This window comes from Urocampus carinirostris, chromosome 8, assembly GCF_059441175.1.
Source record: "Urocampus carinirostris isolate Australia breed hairy pipefish chromosome 8, RoL_Ucar_1.0, whole genome shotgun sequence".
Taxonomy (NCBI): Eukaryota; Metazoa; Chordata; class Actinopteri; order Syngnathiformes; family Syngnathidae; genus Urocampus; species Urocampus carinirostris.
In genome coordinates, this window is record NC_142356.1 from 26,797,644 (window position 1) to 26,819,194 (window position 21,551).

Sequence of the window (21,551 nt, forward strand, 5' to 3'; positions counted from 1 at the left end):
TCACATTGTATCTTCTTTCTGTGGCTATTTTGTGACCTTAGCCATGAATGCTAGAAAAGTAAATGGAAAGTAGTTTTCTGAGACAAAAATGGATGATGTTAATTGAAATAAAGAAAGAAAAACCTGGATAAACATGAGTGTAATGTTTCTCTGAGCTATTTGGTGAGGTAGTACAGATGCTCCCCTACTTACGACCATTCGACTTACGCAAAACGGTAGCTACATACATTTTTTGGGGATGTCGAAAAATACCCGAACATAACTGTAAGTGAGATTTTCCATTGTGTGCACATTTTACCGAGTAGTGGACATTACTGTAGTGCTTCTTTCCGCCGCGTGGTGCTGTGAGAGGTCACCCAGCATCCACCCCATAGAAGATATCCGGCTTCTACTTCCTGGTTCGTATGTAATCATAACAACGTGTACTGTATCGTTTTTATTGTTTAATACCTTGTGCATCCATTCAATGTGGTCAGTGTAAGGATTAAAGAAGAGGTGAGCCATTTCTTTTGAAATGAAAGTGGAATAAGAAAGATTGATACGGTTGAGAAAATGGTCGGAATGCTTTTTTTCGGCCACTTTTTACCACGGAGGAAGACCTCTTTTAGCGCACATCCCAAAAATAAGTTAAACCTCACTTTATTTATTTTTATAGAGCATATTATTTTTGAAATGTTTATTTTTTAGTATAAAACAATACCGGTTACTTATACAAGCCTTAAACATACTTATATGAACATTAAACTTACGAAATATAGCACTGAAGCAACTTACAAACAAATTCAACTTACGAACAATTGTCTGGAACTTAACTCGTTCGTCGGTCGCGTCAGTAAGTGTTTTTGTATCATAGTTTCTGGTGCTCTCTCCCTTCACCACCTCAGATACACCTCCGTTAGTAACTGGTGACTTTCTCCTTCCTAAGTGCTTATAATAAACTCACATTTTATTGCATTAATATAATCTTGTTTATCTTCTTACTGTATTTTTATGTACAATCACTCATTGAATTTGTTTTTAGTGGTCAGGATGATGTGTTTTGTAGCAATTTTGGGAGCCTGGGAACCGATTAATTGTTTTCAGTTATTTATTTTGGGGAAAATGAGTTCAAAATACAATACATTTTAGATAGGAGCTTGATTCAGTAACGAATGAATCTCTTATAGAGAGGGGCCACTCTATAGCGTTTGTTTATATATAATTCCAATGACTCATGATAGAAATGAATCATTTGAATCAAGGTCACATTTTTTTCAAGTTTACGCTGCTAAAATTGGCAGCGGATAGGCAGGACATACGTGTAGCCGTGGGGGCACACGCAAGTGTATCCATCCAGGCGGTCCACGCACTGCGCTCCATTTTGACAGCGGTGGTCTGCACACTCGTCGTAGTCCAAATTGCAGTCCGGACCAACCCAACCCGGGATGCACACGCACCTTACACAAATTAAAGGTAAGATGACAGGAAAAATCCAAATTCACCAATAAAGATATTGTCGCTGTTATGTGAAAAAACTCAAAGATTTGGTTTTTGTTTGATTGTTATGTAAATTGTCCCTTAATGGTTTATTAAAGAAGTTTTAAATTTATAAATATAAAATAATATAAAATGTATCTATGCATTCGTGTAAAAAAAAGGAATAAAAAAAAATGGAGATAGGTGTTTTCCTCATGACAGCAACAATATGCTATGTGAATAATCACAATACAAAAATGCATTATTATCAATATTATAAAAACATTTTTCTATTAAAATAAACATATTCCACAATTTATATCATTTCAATCCCATAGTTGTTTATCACACACAACCCCCCCTAAAAAGTGTTTTGTGTGTTTGGAACAATCCAAAAATGTGATTTCCTACCCGGTCCAATTCTTAACAGAGGTTGGTTCATTTGGTTTGAGCTACCTTGAAAATTATTGGTAAATTTTGTTCAAATAAGTTCTCAATCTTAGTTCATATTGTAGGTGTGTGGGTGCAGAGGGTTGCACAATGTGTCATGTTATCAAAACAGACCCCAAAAATTGGATCATATTGCACAAAAATAAGCGAAAAAATAAACCCCCCAAATTAGGTATTTTACATAAAATAACATGGCAAAATTTGGTCATCAAAAAAGACCAAAAATATAGGCCAATTTGTTAAAAAACGGAAATTGGGTTACGTATTTGATTTAAAACAGACAAAGAAATAAAGATTGGGTCCTGTTGTACAAAAGGCATATCTGTCAACCTGTACGTTTTTGCCGTACAAAGTACGTTTATTATGCATTTTAAGACGTGTACGACGTACGTGCAAATCTGTACGGAAAAACGCAAATTTGTCAATGATGGGTACCATCCGGTATACACCGACTATCACGAAACGGCAAATCAATCAAGTAAAAAGAGTTTGCCGCGGTTGCCTCTATCTCGGTATCGTTGTTTTCCGTTGCAAACGAAGCGAGCGTTTTGATGCTACTGTGGGAATGCGTCTGCGCCTGGGGATTTCCCATCATGCATCATTCAACATCGGATTTCATGTGGTAGTTGTCCGTCTCTTTTTAGAGAACCGGCTTTTTCGGCTCAACTCATTAAAGAGAGCCGGCTCTCAAACAGCTCACTTGCTTTGATGCATTATATTAGAATCATTATGTTGTATAAAGAAGTTAGGAAAAAAAGGAATTATAAAAGGGGAAAATGAAAAAAGACAGGTTTGTGGTTTTCCCTTTAATCAGTACATTACCAACAATAATTTAATGCAGAAAATGAATTAATAATTTGAATAAGAAAATGTATTATTCTACTTAATTATATTTGCATGTATTTTTTCCTTCTACAGTGAACGTCCAAGATACTTAGTGTGTAGCACTATTTAGTTACTCTATATAACATGCTAAAGTGGGCATTTGCACGTCACACTGGGTATTTGTATATTGTATTCTTTTGGCTTTATTATTGTATTGTTCTCAGCTCAGGGATGCTGCTGGAAATGTGAATTTCCCTTAGGGGATGAATAAAGTATCTATCTATCTATCTATCTATCTATCTACTTCATTTTTGAACTTTTTATAACAAACCTCATTTATGTCGAGCAACTCAGTATCTCATAACAAAATGTTAATTAATAATATACAGTATATGATATAACGAGGGCAGCACGGCGGCGCAGTGGTTAGCGCTTGTGCGGAACAGTTCATGTCATGGGAACCTGTCGTGGGTTCAAATCCAGCTCCAGACTTTCTGTGCGGAGTTTGTATGTTCTCCCCGTGCTTGCGTGGGTTTCCTCCGGGCACTCCGGTTTCCTCCCACATTCCAAAAACATGCATTTCAGGTGAATTGACCGGTCCAAATTGTCCCTAGGTGTGAATGAGCGAATGAGTTGTCTGTCCCCGTGTGCCCTGCGATTGGCTGGCAACCAGTTCAGGGTGTCCCCTGCCCACTGCCCGAAGATGGCTGGGATGGGCTCCAGCCCCCCCGCGACCCTAATGAGGATAAGCGGTACGGCTAATGAGATGAGATGAGATGATATAACGAAACACATGTACAATATAACATGTTAAACTACATAAATAAACACGTTTGAAAAAAAATATGGTGTAAGATTATTTTGTATTTTGTAAGGGAAATTACAACAGTTTGTAAGGGCATGGAGCCGTGAAGGTTGACAGTTATGAAAACGACCACGGTAAAAAGTGACTGGATAACTTTAAGAACAAATGATTCTGGTTGTTCCGTAACAAAAAAGTGAGAAAATTGGATTAAATTGATCCAGCTAAGAGGCCGTTTTTGTCTTACCCAACTTGTGATATTTTTGACCTAAGTTCGTTTAGAGGAGGGGTCGCCAAACTTTTTGTAACTGATTAGCATGAAAGGCTACCAATATCATGCGCATTTCTAAAATGACATGTTATTACTATGTTGTTACCATACAGGGTTGGGTAGGGTTACTTTAACTTGATTACTTTCAATTACTTTTGGATTACTCCAATACCAAATATGCTAATAAAAGACAAAAGAAACTAAATATGAATAAAATGACTAAATTTTGTGCAGGCTTGGGGAGTAACGGAATACATGGAACGGCAAAAATGATGTTGGCAAGCTGTTTGGATTTATTTTCATTTTGTTTCTGTCGCATTTTATGTTAGTTTTGCCAGAGATCAAAGCCAGGAGAGAAAGCTTACCACGTGTTGTGAGTCATAATTTTATTCATATTTAGTTTATTTTGTCTTTTATTAGCATATTTGGTATTGGAGTAATCCAAAAGTAATTGAAAGTAATCCAGTTAAAGTAACCCTACCCAACCCTGTTACCATACCAGGTTTTAATTAGAGGTTAAAATATGCTCATTCACCCACTGAACAAAATTTCAGTTAGAAATCAAATTTTCTAAAAATCACCCAATATGCATGCCGCGACCATCGCCCTGTTATGGAGTTTAGGTTGTGTTAGCGTGTGCTACCTGTATCCTGTGAGTGTGCTGATGCAGGTAGCCTGATTCTTGCAGGGGTTCCTAGCGGGTGAGCATATGTCCTGCATTTCTTGGCAAAACAGACCTGAACCACCAATCACAAAACAAAGAACATTACAAACAACTGATAAGCCAGGAAGCACATTGGGGGCAAAGCCTAATAGGCAGTGTTGGGCACATTACTGAAAAAAAAACCTAATTAGTGACAGGTATTAGTTACCTCAAGTTAGTGCGTAACTCCTTCAGATTACTGACACCTAAAAGTAGCTCGTTGCTTTGAAATTATCTAGTTACAAATTACCGTGCATTCTCTCATTGAAGCCGGCCCCCATGTAATAAAATAAATTGAAGGAACCAAAACACCAACACAAAGAAACCCTAAACCCTTCATATTTCTTGGCTTGTGCAATCTTGTGCAGCTTGCAAACCAACACACTCCATATCCATTTTGTCTTTGGACATCAAACCACTCGGGAATCTCCTCTATTTGTGAGTACAAGATGTTTTATTTTTTCCCCAGACGTGGTGTATTGCAAAATAAATGTACTGAAAAAAAATGCATCACTCTTTTACTGTATATTCTATGCTCAGGTTTGTTTGCCTCATTCCTTTTATTGTTCCTGTATGAGCCATGGCCTGTCCCCACACGCTGCCTACCTGTCAGGATTACCCATTGCCCTGACCCGTGCCGCGTCGTTTGGTGCCAGCTGCTGCTCGTTGCCTGATTGGTTCCCCTCCTCTTTAAACTCAAGGCTTCCATTCACTCCTTGTCAGTCTGTCAGTGAACCTCTGCACATGCAGGGCAAGCACTACTTTACTCTGGCTCTCGTCTGTCCCGTCCTTACCTGTATCCTGCTTGTCTGCCTCTAGCTTCTCTGGCTCAATGCCTTTTCCCTTCCTTTGATGACGCTCCGATCTCCCGTCCGCCTACTTGACTTGTTTCTGCCCATCGACCACGCGCCGATCGCCCATCCTGGCTACTCAATTCGTTCCCGCCTTCCGACCTTGCTCCGATCCCGTGAGCTCCTAACTCCTCCTTCCCTGCGATCGCCGGATTGCTGGGGCTTGCTTTCCCATACCTGACTTCCCAACTTTCGCAATGAAGTTTGTTGTGAAACCTTACGCGTTCTCAGTGGGCAGAAATTCTGCATCCTCGTACTTGAGACTCTAACTGTATACAGTTGTATTTTGTAAGTAGTTATAAACACATTAATCCTTCTTGAAGGATTTTATATTTTATTTGTTTGACTATAAGGGATTTTGTACAATTTTATACAAATTACAGTTATTGAATGCAATGAAGTTTTTTCACAGAGGAGGCTGAAGTTCGATGACAGGTCGCGCTATTCCAAGTGTAGTGTTTTGGCTGGGGAATTTTGATATTTTGATTACGGGGACAAGGGCTGAAAGCAGACATTGTTTGGAAAATTTGTTCTGATAAGCTTTGTTGGTGTGAGTTTTTTAGACGTGGCGGCGCCTTTCTGCGAGGAGGTGGTGAAGCTGGCACCTGACTCGCCCCATGGGAGGGGCCTTCGTGACGCACCAGTCAGTCGAGGTGGCGACTAGGTGGAGGCCATGTGAGGAGTCAGCACGCCCCATGGGGGAGGAGCCAACGCCCCAGCTTGTGAAAAAGAACTTCAGAGACAGAAGACCAAAGGAGAGATGAAAGATCAGATCGGAGAATGAGATTGAGGCTAATTGGACAGTTATTCGGCTAAATTCGATGGAATTCACTTAGTTAAATACTTTAAGAAACTAAATCTGCCCCCGTGTGAAAATGCCTGTCTCTTGTACATTTTTCCCTAAAGAAAGAAACGAGCATGCATTGTTAGGAGAATGAAGTTTGTGTTTGGTTAATGGAGTCAGATAACTAATTCGAACAATTTGGTAAACGCTACATTTGTAATATAGTTTTTTCCCTAACAATCTTCAATGTTGTATTCAGAGTTGTGTTGCTGGCGGAGGGTTATATGGTAGCTTGTGAGCGAAGGATGTATAGACAAAGAACAGAAGACAATACAACTCATGATCTGCTTTCAAAAAGTAGTGGAGGGAGGCACCATCTTGTAACGGCAGTTGAGTTACAAAATTTTACGAATAACGCGTTACTGTACTCGTTACTGAGAAAGGTAATTGCGTTCCAGGAACATGTTCCTTAGTAACATGTTATTCCCAACACTGCTAGCAGGACACCCGGTATACCGTCTCGTTCGGGGGGGCACAAGCAGGTGTAGTTGCCCACGCCGTCCACACAAGTAGCGCCACTCTCGCATCCGTGGTCCTGGCAGTCGTCGGCGTTGACCTCGCAGTAAACGCCGTGAAAACCTGGCGCGCATGCGCAACTAATCGAAGACAAACAGCAAGGAAAGAAAAAAACAAGGTGTTTGAGGAAATTTGTGTTAGCTCATTAATTGCAAGATAAGCGAGACTCATTAGCTGGTGACCTGTCAAAACTGTGACACCACACGTTTAGCACTTCATAACACGTGCGAAGAACACAACTCACCTCGAAGAACTTACGCTACGTAAAATAAAATGAAGTATCATCAAATAAATACTGTATTTTACAGAGTATTGGGTGCATAAAAAATTCTTTATAATCTGGAGCACCTCATAGACAGGAAGTACGGTAATCGAAAATGCATAATCACAACTAAAAGCTTCTACATACATCTATTTTTTGTGGAAATGTTTTCATTTTAGTTATTGTTGTTTTAATATCGGCATTTCATTGCGAAGGAGATTTCATAGGATACCAGTTCCTTGTTTTGACTATTATTGCGCTCTATTGTTTGTTGATTTGACATCATTGTTGCTATACGCTGATCGTGCTGCTGTTCATTAATTTCCACACGCCGTAAGGCTGATATGCTTTTCTAAACTTGAAGATTTCATAAAAAGAGAAGGCTTAGGGATGAACAAAATCCCATAATGTATAGTATCTCCCTATTTTGAGTCTCTACTAAACTTTAAACTTAACATTTGGTCCTTCAAGCCGGAGTTCCAAATATTTATCTCATCTCATCTCATTAGCTGCACCGCTTATCCTCAGTAGGGTTGCGGGGGTGCTGGAGCCCATCCCAGCAATCATCGGGCAGTGGGCAGGGGACACCCTGAACTGGTTGCCAGCCAATCGCAGGGAACACAGGGACAGACAACTCGCTCGCTCATTCACACCTAGGGACAATTTGGACCGGCCAATCCACCTGAAATGCATGTCTTTGGAATGCGGGAGGAAACCGGAGTGCCTGGAGGAAACCCACGCAAGCACGGGGAGAACATACTAACTCTGCACAGTAAGTCCGGTAGCTGGATTTAAACCCACACAGGAGGTTTCCAAGACCTTAGAACTGTGCCGCACACGCCCTAACCACTGCGCCGCCGTGCTGCCACCAAATATTTATATTCTATGAAATACTTTTTTTTGTTCCATTCTGACTTTTTTTTTTTTAAAAGTAAATCTAATTTTTGTTTGAATTCCATTTGCCTTGAAGGGACAATGTGTATTATTTGCTTACTAGATGTTTCTTTATTGTAAAGTGCAACCGAAAATGAGAGCTAAAAAGCACAAGGAAGAATACGAACCATGGAGATTCTAAGTGACCAAAAAGCTCTTTTTTTTTTAAATTGTTTGCCCCTTTTTTGATTTTTAGGGTTACCCGTAGCAACCAAGTCAGCTCCCTCTAGGTGAGGCTCATGCTGGGTTTTTTATAAATCATTTTTTTTAATTAAATGAACAAAGTTTTTATTACTAGGAGGCACTAAAAAATAAACATTGTCCCTTTAAAGTCTGATAAGTCTTGTGTATTAAAAATATTTCTCAAAGGAGACATTTTTTAAAGGCCCCTTATAGTTTTGTGCGCCTTATGATAAGAAAATACTGTACATTTTCATCGTAGATAGTGGTATAGTATAGAATAATATTGCAGTATTTGAATTCGTAATTGGATTAATTTTGTCAACTTGTGTAGATCACATTTTTGTCTATTTCTTTTTCTCAGCAAATGTATACAATACTTCGTTTTTGTTTTTTTCTTGCAAATTAATGACTTTAATAATTTTCCCTCCTTTTAATTACGTTTTTTTTGTACCTAAATCCACCCGTCTGCTCATCGCTGAGACAATTTCCTCCGTTGATGCAAGGATTACTGACACATGCGTCCACTGGCGTCTCACAGTGTTGGCCCTGAGAGAGAGAGAGAGAGAGAGAGAGAGAGAGAGAGAGAGAGAGAGAGAGAGAGAGAGAGAGAGAGAGAGAGAGAGAGAGAGAGAGAGAGAGAGAGAGAGAGAGAGAGAGAGAGAGAGAGAGAGAGAGAGAGAGAAGATGAGGGTGAGATTCAGAGAAAGTGAAAAAGAGGGAGATGGAGAGAGATTGAGAGAGAGGGGGAGATGGAGAGGAAGGAAACAAAGAGAGAGCATGACAGAGAGGGGGAAGAAAGTGAAAGAGAGAGGGACGGAGAAAAAGAAAGAGAAACAGAGAGAAGACAGAGGGAGAGGAAGAGAGAGAGAGGGAAGAAACAGATGGCGCGAGAGAGAGAGGCGGGGAGAGAGCGAAAGAGAAAGACAGAGGAACAGAGGTACAGAGAAAAAGAAAGAGAAGGAAAAGGAGAAAGACAAAGAGAAAGAGAGAAAGAGAGGTAGAGGGAGAAATGGAGAGGGAAGAAACAGAGACAGCGTGAGAGAGAGGGAGGAGAAAGTGAAAGGGACTCAGAAAAAGAAAGAGAAAGAGAAAAAGAGAGGGAGAGGAGAGAGAGAAGAAAGAGAGAGAGTAAGAGGGAGGCAGTCAGGGAGTGAGAGAGAGAGAAAGAGAGAGATAGAGAGATAGAGAGAGAGAGAGAGATTTACAGAAATAGTTATTTTTGGATAAAATAAGAGGAAAATTGTGTTAGCTTGTTAGAGAGAGTAAGGAAATGTTATTAGGATTTCTTTTTGGACATCATAAGTAAAACCTAAACACATATTTGCTGACAGAAACGTACCAGAAAGTGAATTGCTACCAAGGAACCAAAAGTGATAGAAATGCAGCATAAAAGTTTCATCAAGGCGAGTTGGCTACGGCAGCACAGAAAGGAAGTATTCTGAGCTGCATGTTTTCTGAAAAAAAAACACACATAAAGCATGCAAATGTTTACCGTGAATCCATCTTTGCAGGTGCAACGGTACGGTTGTGGGTGCGAGATCAAGCCTTGGCAGAGGCCTTGATTGAGACAAGGTGAAGACACGCAGGGGTTGCACTTGGCCACCACGCTGGTCTCAACTGGACCTGAGCACACACACATGACAACATCACTAGGACTACGAGGAATCACAATTATTATTTGAAAATGATCTTAGCTAATACATTCTTGAAGAAAACGCCTTCTTGAATGCTGTTTTCCTAAGAAAGTGTGTACGTTCACCCCAAAGTTTTACATTTTTGCCCCCACAAAATCTTTTGCAATATACAGTGAAGAAAATCAGTATTTGAACACCCTGCTATTTTTCTTTTTAGTTTATCTCTCTCACAGTGGACATGCATGTACTGAAAAGTTTAGACCCCTCCATGATTTCTAAGTGGGAGGAATAGCAAAATAGCAGGGTGTTCAAATACTTAATTTCTTTACTGTATATATATTTTATGAAAACAACCAAAACACATTATAGTGTTACTGCATTTCTATATTTCTCTTGCTTTCTCCTTCTAATCACTCACTCGAGATTCCGTCCAAAAACTCCAACTATAAATGGTTTAATGGCATTTTTATTAGAGAAGGGTGAGTATTGATATCAGGTATCAATATCTGTGCCCTTTTAAGGTATCAGTGTTCACAATGGAGGTCATTACTAATATCGGCTGCCCCTATAAGGCCAACAATCAGTCGCAAGAAATTTAAGAAAGAATACATTTCTTTCGAATGCAATACGAAGGAAAACACGTTATTGCGTTTTATATTTAATTGTTTTAAAATATTACATTTTTTGTGGCGGGAGGGCAACTGTACATGGTTTTCAGTAGCTGGTATCCATGACTACTAGTACTTGATTTTGAGGTTTTAACATCTCTAATTCTTGTGGGTTTTTTTTACAATAACTTTTAATATATTCTTGAAAACATATTTTGTTGTATTTTAAAATTTAACAAAATGTATTTTGATTATTTTTATAATTGTCACGGTTGCCCATTGACCTCATTTGGCCCCGCCCGTTTTACACCAATTGCGGCTCGTTGCCTGATTGGCTTCCCCCCTATTTAAACTCAGTGCTCTCATTCACTCCTTGTCAGTCCGTCAACGAACCTCTGCCGTTGCAAGACTTGTGTTTTGACTCCGTCCGGTATCCTACTCATGTATCCGGCATTTGGTATTGATTCCGTTTGTCTCGTCCTGTCCGGTATCTTGCTCTCGTCTCCAGTACCTTATATCGATCCCACCTATCTCGTCCTGTCCTGTATCTTGCTTCCATCTCCAGTATTCGGTATCGATACCGTCTGTCTCCTTCTGTCAGGTATCTTGCTCCAATCTCCAGTATCCGATATCGATCCCGCCTGTCTAGTCCTGTCCAGTATCTTTCTCCAGTATCCGGTATTTATCCCGTTTGTCTCGTCCTGTCCGGTATCTTGCTCCAGTATCCGGTATCGATCCTGTCAGTCCCATCCGGTATCTAACCGTGTATCCTGTATCGATCCCATCTATTCTGTCCGGCCTCGATCTCGTCTGCCTCTGACTTCTCAGTCTCACTTCTTCAGCCGAGCCATTCCCGTAAAATAAAGCTTGTGTGAGAACGATACGCGTCTGGGTCCTCCGTCTGTTCAGGTTCTGACAATAATGGGAAAACTACAACTTGATCACTTAATCTTTACAAAACATACTCATTTCTTGTATTAAGCTCCTGCTTTTTCCCATTATCTTTTTTTTCCTCCTGTTTTGTCAATTGTTTATCACTGCTGTTGATTTTGAATTCACTGTAACCTTGTATCTGATGAACAGTAAGAAAAAAATAAAAATATCAATCAATCAATCTTGTATTCTGTTGATATATTTTCTCATATTTTACACATTCGGTTGCCCAACTTAATCCACGCTTTTGCTAATAACTGACGCCATACACCAGTCTCAAGGGTGGCATATCAAATGCATGGGAGGGTCACAATTATTATTATCCACAAAAAAAAACTGAGGCCAGGCTTTCAGTAGAGGGGTATAACCCCTTTGTGGGGGAGGGGGGACAGCCTCCCTATGGCCCACCCATAAAACAAATCTTTCTTTGTGGGCTTTTATTACTACCCTGTTTTTATTTCTGTGTGTTCATTCGGTGCCTCTTCTCACCCTGGCATAAGAAACGTTCAGGTGGCGTGGTAAGCAGGAGTTTGCCCTCCATGCCGGTAGGCCCACTGCAGCGTGCGATGCCGGGCTCCTTGTAGCCGTTCTTCAGCCATTCGGACAGCCACAGGAGGCGGCAGTCGCAGTACAACGGGTTGGAGCCGATGGCGCTGGTCGATGACATCATCAAAAGGAGACAACACAATCAGACACGCAATCAACTTGCAGTCAACTCAGGGTTTTTGTTCCCCTTCTTGGATGACATCCTTTCCTACTCTCTTTCAGCTTTATTTGCACTGTTTTTCTAACGTCTTGCTTTCTTCCTCTTTTCCTCTTCATTCATCCATCCATCTCTTCTTTACGTCTTTCGCAGCATCCTTCCTTCCTTTATTTCTCTCCTTGCTTCTCTACCCCTTTCTTCCTTTCCCCAGGCCTTGTTATTTCAACTTTCCTTTGGTCATTTATCTTTCCATCCGCTGTATTCTCCTTTTTTTGTCAGCCCTTTTTTTAACTTTTATTTTCTTTCATTCTTTATACATCCCCTCTTTTCTCCTCTCTTCTCTTCTTCATTGCCTCGCTCACTCTTCCTTTCCTCCAGTTTTCCTTACTCCCATTTTCCAATGTTCATCATGTTAAACTGCCTTTCGTTTCCTCTTCCTATTTTGCTTTTTTTCTCCACAATCTTTTACCTCATGCTCCTTTTTTCATCTTTCTTTTTGAGTTTTTATCTTGAAACTCTTTTTAATTGAAATTTGTTTTCTTCCTTTTATATTTATTTTACATCCATTCTCCTAGTGGGTTTGTAATTTAGTTATTCTATATTCTTTTATTTTTCTGCCTTTCTTTATGTATTTCCTCTCTGCTGACTCTCATGCTCCCGTTTTATTTTCTCCTTTATATCTCTTTTCTTTTTTTCTTTCTGGATTTCCAACATTCCCTCACCCCATTATTTGTTTTCCTTCCTTTCCACCTTCCCCCCTACTTTCATTAATTGGCCTCCAGTATTTCTCCCTGACACTTCTTTGCTAATCTCAGTATTGTCTTCCACGCTTTTAACTCCCTCTCATCTTCCGTCCTCCCGTGGTGACACCATTTCCTCCCCCTTGGCTCCAAGGTCCGCTAAGGTGTGGCATGGTCCAATTTGATATTGATCATAATCATGTTGCGCGTTTGACTCTTCGCATGGATGCTGATTATCGATCGGATCGCCATATTCCAGCTCATCCGCCTCTGGGTTGTTTCATACGGCAGTATTTTAAGTACATATTCAATTTAAGCTACATACAGATGCGAGAGTGATGTGACATCATTGAAGATTCCATGCTGCAGTTCAGAGATGTCGTTACCATGAAGCGATCTGAAACACAAGCATTATGCACACTCATTCTCGACATGTGAGTAAATAGTGTGTCTGCAAGAACAATATCAGTGTTTTATTATTTGTGTTGGTATAAGTCGTGTTCGTGCAATTGTACTGACAGTAGCCTCAGTGAACGCAGGCCTCTCAGTGCCAGAGGAGGAATGCAGCGTAAGGAATTGTAACTCAGGATCCAGCAGACCACAAAAACACACCAAAACGAAAAATATATTAGTAAATTGGAACAACAAAACAACAAAATCGATTATGTATGAATGTGTGTTTACGCACAGGGTGGTGAGTTGGCTCATGTTTGCAAAGGAATCGTCAGAGAGGGAGCTGATTTTGTTGTTGCTCAAATCTCTGCACATTCGACACACAGTCACACACGAGAAAGTGTTACCGAGGTACAAAGGAGTTTCAATTGACAGTCTATAGCACCCTCTGCTGGGTATTATAATAAAGTTGGATGCCCCTTCAGTTCATATGGAGTAGAAGAAAAAACAATAAATCATACAAACAGAAAGTTGAGGAGGTGAACTGGAAAATATAAGAGGGATAAAATACAAGAAGATATAGTATCAACTTTATAACACATTGCAATGACCCCTGAGTTAAACTGACGAGAAGGTGAAAAGGAATTAGAGGCCTAAACATGGAAGTAGAAGAGGTGGACAGGAAGTACAAGTGTATGTGATGATAAACAAAAATAGAAACAAGACAAGAAGTTGAGGAATTCGACCAGGAACTCAGAGAACTGAATAAGAAGTAAAATATGAGGACTTGAAGTCATAGTGACAGGATGAAGAGATGGAAGAAGAAAACTTGGGGAATGTAAGTATAAAAAAGAGCAAATGCCATAACAAAAATGCAAAATGGTGTTGATGGGAAGTTGAAGAAAAAAACAAGAAGTAGATGAGGGAGGAACAGGTTTGTACAAGCAGGAAAAATGATGTTTTGAGTTGTCAACCGGTAGTAGGAATAGTGTTCCTCACATGAGCTGAAGGTTCTTGAAGTTACTGAGCTGACCGGGTACTCTTGTGAACTGGTTCCCATCCAGATATCTGCCATAAAAATAGTTTATGATTTATTCTTTACTTTTCAGGCAGCCTGTGTTGAGTCAGGAGCTCACAGTTCAGTAAGGTTTGGAGGAAGCCCCCGAGGTAGAGCCTGCAGATTCTTATTGCTGCAACGCACCACCGTGTCTATGCATGTGCAACCACTAGGACATTGCGGGCCCAATGAGCAACTGGTGGACTCTGAAGAAGAACCTAAAAAACAAAGCAAATGTTCACGATAAATAGAGGTGGAATTGAATGTTTCGCTGCTTAGGAAGTAAACATTCCCTCAACAAGGGTTGAACAGGAAGCGAAAGCGCTCCTGGTGGCCTACCATCTTCGCAGCGGAAGTCAGGCGCCGCTACATCCTGCAGTGGGATCTCGCGCAGGAAGGCGGGCCCTTGGCAACGTGGGTTTCCCGTCACGATGCGCCTGCTCCTGAGCCAGGCGCCTAACCAGGAAAGACGGCAGTCACAGTCGAACGGGTTGGCCAGCAGATTTCTTGGACCAGGAAATAGGATTGGTTAGATTTCTGCGATTAACTAATTTTGTAGTGAAAGTTTATAATGGCCGGTGCTAAAACTAGAAGGTTGGAACGATGATCTTAAACTGAGTATAATTATATACATTATTTTACACTATACAAACAATATTATTTTTTTAACAATTAGCTTTGTGACTTTTATCCGGTACAATTCACATTTTTATGGGTAATACGGTTCACAGAATCATACCATGACTTCTTTGGTACAACAAAAAAGAGGATCGACTGGGTAGCTGAACCTCATGGCTTGTTAGGTAAGGAAAACTAATATTAACTAAAGTATTTCATAGCGAGATTTTTTTTAAGAAGCAATCTTGTTGTAGCGTAGTGAGGTTTGATAATAAAATCCATAAGTCAGTATAACTGAATTGAGTTAACGGAGTACGAGCACAGGAAAAAAACACAATTCATATATCATTTAAACTTATAATTTGAATAATATCAAGACTTATTATTGAAACGAATGAAAAAAAGGGTGTATTATGTAACGCCCACTATTGGTAAAAAAGATAATTCATTAAAACAGATTTATTGATTAAAAATTTTGCAAAAATACAAAAACTATAAAACCAAATTCCATTTAAAAAAACACTCTTAGCTGGAGAAATTTTGCATTTATTTTACATAACATAAGGCTCACCTAGAGGGACCAGACATAATTTTCCACCATCTTGCTGGTATGGGAACTTAAAAACAGAAAACCTCACAAAAGGCTGGGCAAAAACAAGAGTAATGGTGCAGTTTGGTCACTTTGAGTCTCTTAGTTTATAGTCTTCTATGTGCTTTTTAGAACTGATTTTTCAGTTTAATGCGTGGATGTGTGAGTATTTGTAAATGTTACCTCCTTAAACCCATTTCAGACAATTTTACTATCTGTCATGATTACCAATTAGTGTCACCTGTGCCCGCTCATTTGGCGCCAGCCGCTGCAGGCGACCTGATTGGTTCCCTGTCCTTTTTTAAGCCCAGTCCTGTCACTCTCTGGTTGTCAGTCCGTCAGCGAACCTCTGTTGTTACAAGGCAAGCATTTTGACCCTGACTCCCGCCTGTCCCGATTTTGCACCCGTTTTTCCACCTGTCCGTTCCTGATCTCCCCGTTTGTCTCTGGCTCCAACCTGTTTTTGATCCCGAGTAGTTTGCTCTCCTGTCCCGGCTATCGACCTGTTTGTCCGTTCTTGACACCGCCACCTCCCGCTTGCGAAGATCCACTTCCGTATTCGGATCACGGTCCGATTGCATGAGCGGCTTGCTTCCCGCGTCCAGCGTGCACCGGATCGGGGGCACTGCCCTTCCTCTGTTTATCAATGAACGTGTGGTTAACGCTACGCATTTGGGTCCTGATTCCGTTCTGGTCGTGACATCATCATCTTGAGAGCCAGGGGTCATTATTAGGACATCTTGGTGACCCGATTTTAGAGTTTAGACTTGGTTTTAGAGTTTGGGTTTGAGTTGGATTTGAGTTGGGATTAAGATTAGGATTACGCAATCTGTGGTGACGCTTTATGCATTATGTGTCCCAACTAGGAAAGAATAACAAAATTCTGCGCGTGAACCAGGGTTTATGTGTTGTGTGTGTGTAAGTGTCCGTATGTGTTTATCACTAACAATGTGGAGAGGTTGGGAAGCGCATCAAAAGTCCCTGGCAGGATGGTGCTCAACTGGTTGTCGTAGAGCGATAGCAGACGAACGTTGCTGAGGCCCGTGAAGCTGCTGTTGTGCAAGCAACTGATCTTGTTGTTCCTCAACATCCTGCAAGCAAATTCCGTTTAGTTGTTACCATGATTTCCCATTCATTTCATTGAAAAAAAAGGAGATCATCAACTATTATGTGTGTGTGTGTGTCTTACAGCATGCGTAGCGAATCCATCCCCCTGAACATGCCCCCTCGCACCATCTCCAGGTTGTTTGCGGTCAAGTGCAGCTCGGCCACGGAGGAAGCGCCCTCAAACGCACCTTCCTCGATTGCAGAGATTTTATTGTTGCTCAGGTTTCTAATTTAAAGAAAAACATTTTGTTAGAAAGTGGATTGAAATTAGAGTTGTAGGTTATATATTTTTGCTTTTTTTCTTCAGGAACTTAGTGTGATTGAGTTGTGATCCTTGGTCATATTCCATCAAGTCATGTTTATTTGTATAGCCACTAATCACAAGGAGTCTCAAAGAGCTGTACAGACCACAGATTATTGCAAACCACAGACAATTATTACACCATCCCCTGATCTAAAACCTACATGAGGATAAGGAAAAACTCAAAAACCTCAGCATGAGGAAAATAAAAGAACTTTGAGAAGGGACCGCACATGAGGTAATCCCCCTTCCAGGATGACCAGGCTGCAATGGATGTCACAATAGGAAATTATACACAGATATTGTCAACATGAAATAGAGGTCATTCATGAGCTAGAGAACACAAGTGTGTTTTAAGCCTAGATTTAAAAAAAATCACTGAGGTTGCAGATCGAATCTCATTCTACCCTCTCTTTTTGTGACAGGTTTCCAAATTTAGAAACATTTTTTTTCATCATCATGAATTAGAACAAAACGGGGAAATTCAATATTTATTTGATTTCTTTTTACATTTTCTTTCTTTGAACAATCATCCAAATTCAAATGAGAATTAAATAAATCCATTTTATTTTGGGAGTATTTATTATTTAAAAAATCTTCCTCTTGCCAAATGATACGTTTATTGTGTTTTTAATACTGTGAACCTCCAAAGGAGCATATGATGCCAGTTCGTTATTTTAACTATCATTCCTCACGTTTGTTTGTTATTTTGACGATTATGCACATTTTACATCATTGCCACTATCAGCCAACAATGGTGCTGTTTTATGAATTCCACACCCTTTAGGATGGATCTGCTTTTTGTAACAAAGAAGATTTAAATAATAAGAAAGGGCTTGGGGACGGTGTTTAGAACAGGTTAGAATTGCTTTGTCATAGGTTCTTTGCAAGTTCAAAATCCATTGCTGTCTTCTCTCCTTATTTGAGTGTCAAAACTATAAATGTATCACACACCAACATAATGACTATCATTGTACTATATTACTGTCATTCATTTTTCACTGGTTAAAACTTCCAAGCCCGCCTCCAAAATTGTCAGAACCAGAACTTGAGGAGGACCCAGATGCGTAATGTTTCTCACACAAGCTTTATTTTACGGGAATGGGGCAGTCATGCACGTTAACCCAAACGCCAGTGATTCAGCGATCGCTGAGAGGAAGAAGTGAGGCAGAAGTCTGGCGTGGAACAACAGGAAGCCAGAGGCTGACGAGATCGATACCAGTTACACGAGCAGATACAGGACAGTTGGGGTCAATACCGGACAGGGCGGGACAAACAGGATTGATATCAGATACAAGAGACTGGAGACAGATATCAAACAGGACGAGACAGACAGGATTGATACCAGACACTGGAGACTGGAGTAGGATATCAAACAGGACGAGATAGACAGGGACGATACCCGATACAGGGAGATTGTAGCAAGGTATCAGACAGGGCGAGACAGACGGGATTGATACCAGACACTGAAGACTGGAGACCGATATCAAACAGGGCGAGATATACAGGATCGATACCGGACAGGATACACAAGCAGGATACCGGACAGAGTCAAAACACACGTCTTGTGGGTGCAGCGGTTTGTTGACGGACTAACAAACGGTGAGTGAAAGCACTGAGCTTAAATAGGAGGGAAGCCAATCAGTCAACGAGCCGCAGCTGGCGCAAAACGTGGGGGGCCAATTAGGAGCAATGGGCAACCGTTACAAAAATGTAAACATACATAGATTAGGAGATAGTTTGCAAAGCGGGTAGGGGGATGAAGGTTCTTTTAATCCATTACAAATATGCTTACACAGCTCCGTTTTGATTTTAGGATGCAAAAGTTTGAATAAATATACAGGTAGATGTTGTTACTTTGTAATCTTAAAAAAAATGTCTTACTTAAATAAAGGAACCGGATTAGGATCTCCTAAATTGATTTAAAATAAAAACCCAGAATAGACTGAGTCTGAACTAACTGAATTACAAGTTCAAATAAAAGTCAAATCTGCCACACCTAGATAATAGTTTAAAGACTAAAACACTTGCAACAACTCAAGAACATGTATTCCTATGTTCAAATGTATTTTAGTAATAAAACTGTGCTATGATTTGTTCAATATTGTTATTATATTTAATGTAATATTTAAGATATCAAAATACTTTTGCATTCATATTTTTATTTTTAAGAGTAATTAAGTTAACCCAATCGGACAATGAATCTTAAAAATAGTATACATTTGTGCATGTTTTGAACTATGCATTCAATATTGATTCATTTCAAAAATATGTTTTTAAATATCCACCCAAAAATATGTATTTTCTATTCACCAAATTGATATTTACTGTCTGAAATTTCATCAGTAAAAACCGTAGGATGTTTGTTAGCCTTTGAGTAAGGCAGCCTTTAGGGATCTGATTCGTGAAAACATGGATGTGTGCGTTTACATGTACGTGTGTACGTGTGTGTGTGTGTGTGTGGTCACCAAGGCCTGACCTACATTTTTTTGAGCTGCGAGAGGCCCTTGAAGGCACCCGTGGCCTCCAGCAGGGAGAGGTCATTGTTGTTGAGACGTCTGTGATGTCGAGCACCAACGTCATCATCGTAATCATCATCATCGTCAAGGTCATTGCCAAGGGAGCCCAAAAGCCCCAGAAACATGACAAGAAAAACAACAGAGCAGGCAGTTGGGATGTCCAGCGGCTGTGCATTCATGTGGCACGACACACATGTCAACACGGATACATGTAAAGTGTATGTGCATGAGTGTGCCATACAGCTCTTCAGTGGTGGGGGGGAGGTGTTGAGGGAACTTGGTGAATCTCAGGTTGGAGCAGTCCACCACGTTGGCCTCGCAGCGACACTTGCTTGGACACGACGGTTTGCTGTTGCATCCGGAACTCGAACGGCGGTCCTCGGACCCTTGCAACACACCCAATCACATACGGCTACAGCAGATTGTGGTTTATTGTATACAGTACAGTATACTCTTCCATGTAGTACCGCAATGAGGCATAACATGGCAGTCTACATACTGTACACATGTTTGCGGGCGTGGTTAGTACTTTTCATGGACTACAACTACGCACCTGGAATGTGGTACTGCTCTTTAGCTAAAATAAGAAAAGAAAGAGAAGTAAACAGGTATGGGTGGAATAGTCAACTGAAGGTAAAAACAATGATCTTTTAGCATGTGATTAAGGCTTTGACCAGCACTGAATACTTTGGACAACTCTGAAATTGAATATGCATGATAACGGCGACATTAAAATACAAATTCAACAAGCAATGCATATACTTCATTCTGATCACTCCTCCCAAAATTTATGGTGTAATAATAAATATTTATTTCAACCAGTATCAATTATGTGTACATTGTAAGTTCATGTAACAATTTGCTAATAATTAACAGCAAATGATGGTGTAGTATTTTGTTTATTTGAAATACATAATGAGGAAAACAATATGAGAGCGATCTCATTTTCTTTAGAAATTATCATAATATTTAACATTGGTATGATAGTTCATGTATTTTTGCCGAGTATTCCATCTATGTTTTTCTTTTTACTGTATGAAAGTTTTTTTGTACCACTAGGAGGCACTAAATATTACACACTGTCCTTTTTTTAAAGATAGATATATACTAATATAATGTATATAGTGTATATATATATATATATATATATATGATTGCTGGGATGGGCTCCAGCACCCCCGCGACCCTACTGAGGATAAGCGGTGTAGCTAATGAGATGAGATGAGATATATATATATATATATATATATATATATATATATATATATATATATATATATATATATATATATATATATATATATATATTATAGTTTATTTAGTAACATTGCTGTAGCCCAAAAACACGGGAGAAATTTTTTTGACATATTCATTAAAAAAAGTTGATTAGTCCAATTTTTATTTACTTGGAAGATAGATTTGAAAATAAATTATAACTGTCACTGTCATCCGAAAATATGTATCTCTGAAATGTTTTTATTTGTTCATTATCATTCACCAACCGTTATGAAAGAGTTGTCGAAAGAGTAATCGTTTATCTTTTTCAAAATCTATCAATTGTAAATGTAGTTTAATGTAAAACAAAAATCACACTTAATTATAATTGGAATGTTGAAGGTTTCTGATCCACTTAAAACGATAATTTTGGAGGTATATTTTTTTCACATGTCAGCAACACAATTTCATTATCACTATCAATATATAACACATAAACTGAAGATGAAAATCACCAGAAAACAAATTGATAAGTATGTCCCCCACAAAAAACTCGAGAAAATGACAATTGCACGTGATACCTGAGCATCGGAACTTGCTGCTTTTGATCTGGGCAATACGTTTGTTAGCGAGGCGTCGCGGGCTCGCGCATCGCGCCCCGCTGGTCTCGATAGGGTTGGCACGAAGGAAGTCAGCGAGCCACTTGATGTTACAGTCGCACACAAAAGGGTTCTGGGCCAAGTGCCTGATGGGAGACCACCAAGGTTCGACATGAATGTTAAAAGCAATAAGGCGCGCTATGACTTTTCAGTTTTATTTGGACGCCCCAGCCAACAGGGGGCAGAATACATTTCCAAATGTAATACTGAACAAAATAAACCCCAAAAATCATACTACAGACACTCCCCTACTTACAAAGATTCGAGTTACGATAAACGGCAGATACGAACATTTTTTACAGGATGTCGAAATATATTTGGACATTGCTGTAAGTTAGATTTTGTATTGTGCACCTTTTTCGAGTATGGGACAGTACTGT

General features: G+C 39.8%; 1 protein-coding gene across 1 annotated transcript in view; it reads right to left on the reverse strand.

Moving 5' to 3' along the window:
* Nucleotides 1-21,551, reverse strand: part of LOC148361471 (slit homolog 1 protein-like) — a 63,658-nt gene that overhangs the window by 15,184 nt on the left and 26,923 nt on the right. Inside the window, exons 14-31 of the mRNA XM_088342159.1 lie at nucleotides 21,094-21,257; nucleotides 19,851-19,874; nucleotides 19,539-19,683; nucleotides 19,262-19,336; nucleotides 16,560-16,703; nucleotides 16,318-16,461; nucleotides 14,503-14,669; nucleotides 14,243-14,381; nucleotides 14,106-14,174; nucleotides 13,402-13,473; nucleotides 13,233-13,304; nucleotides 13,039-13,110; nucleotides 11,760-11,923; nucleotides 9,588-9,718; nucleotides 8,547-8,641; nucleotides 6,658-6,797; nucleotides 4,447-4,540; nucleotides 1,299-1,436 (exon numbers count right to left, since the gene is read on the reverse strand). Of these exons, the coding sequence (XP_088198285.1) occupies nucleotides 1,299-1,436; nucleotides 4,447-4,540; nucleotides 6,658-6,797; nucleotides 8,547-8,641; nucleotides 9,588-9,718; nucleotides 11,760-11,923; nucleotides 13,039-13,110; nucleotides 13,233-13,304; nucleotides 13,402-13,473; nucleotides 14,106-14,174; nucleotides 14,243-14,381; nucleotides 14,503-14,669; nucleotides 16,318-16,461; nucleotides 16,560-16,703; nucleotides 19,262-19,336; nucleotides 19,539-19,683; nucleotides 19,851-19,874; nucleotides 21,094-21,257 (2,049 nt within the window). The remainder of the gene's footprint in view (nucleotides 1-1,298; nucleotides 1,437-4,446; nucleotides 4,541-6,657; nucleotides 6,798-8,546; nucleotides 8,642-9,587; nucleotides 9,719-11,759; nucleotides 11,924-13,038; nucleotides 13,111-13,232; nucleotides 13,305-13,401; nucleotides 13,474-14,105; nucleotides 14,175-14,242; nucleotides 14,382-14,502; nucleotides 14,670-16,317; nucleotides 16,462-16,559; nucleotides 16,704-19,261; nucleotides 19,337-19,538; nucleotides 19,684-19,850; nucleotides 19,875-21,093; nucleotides 21,258-21,551) is intronic.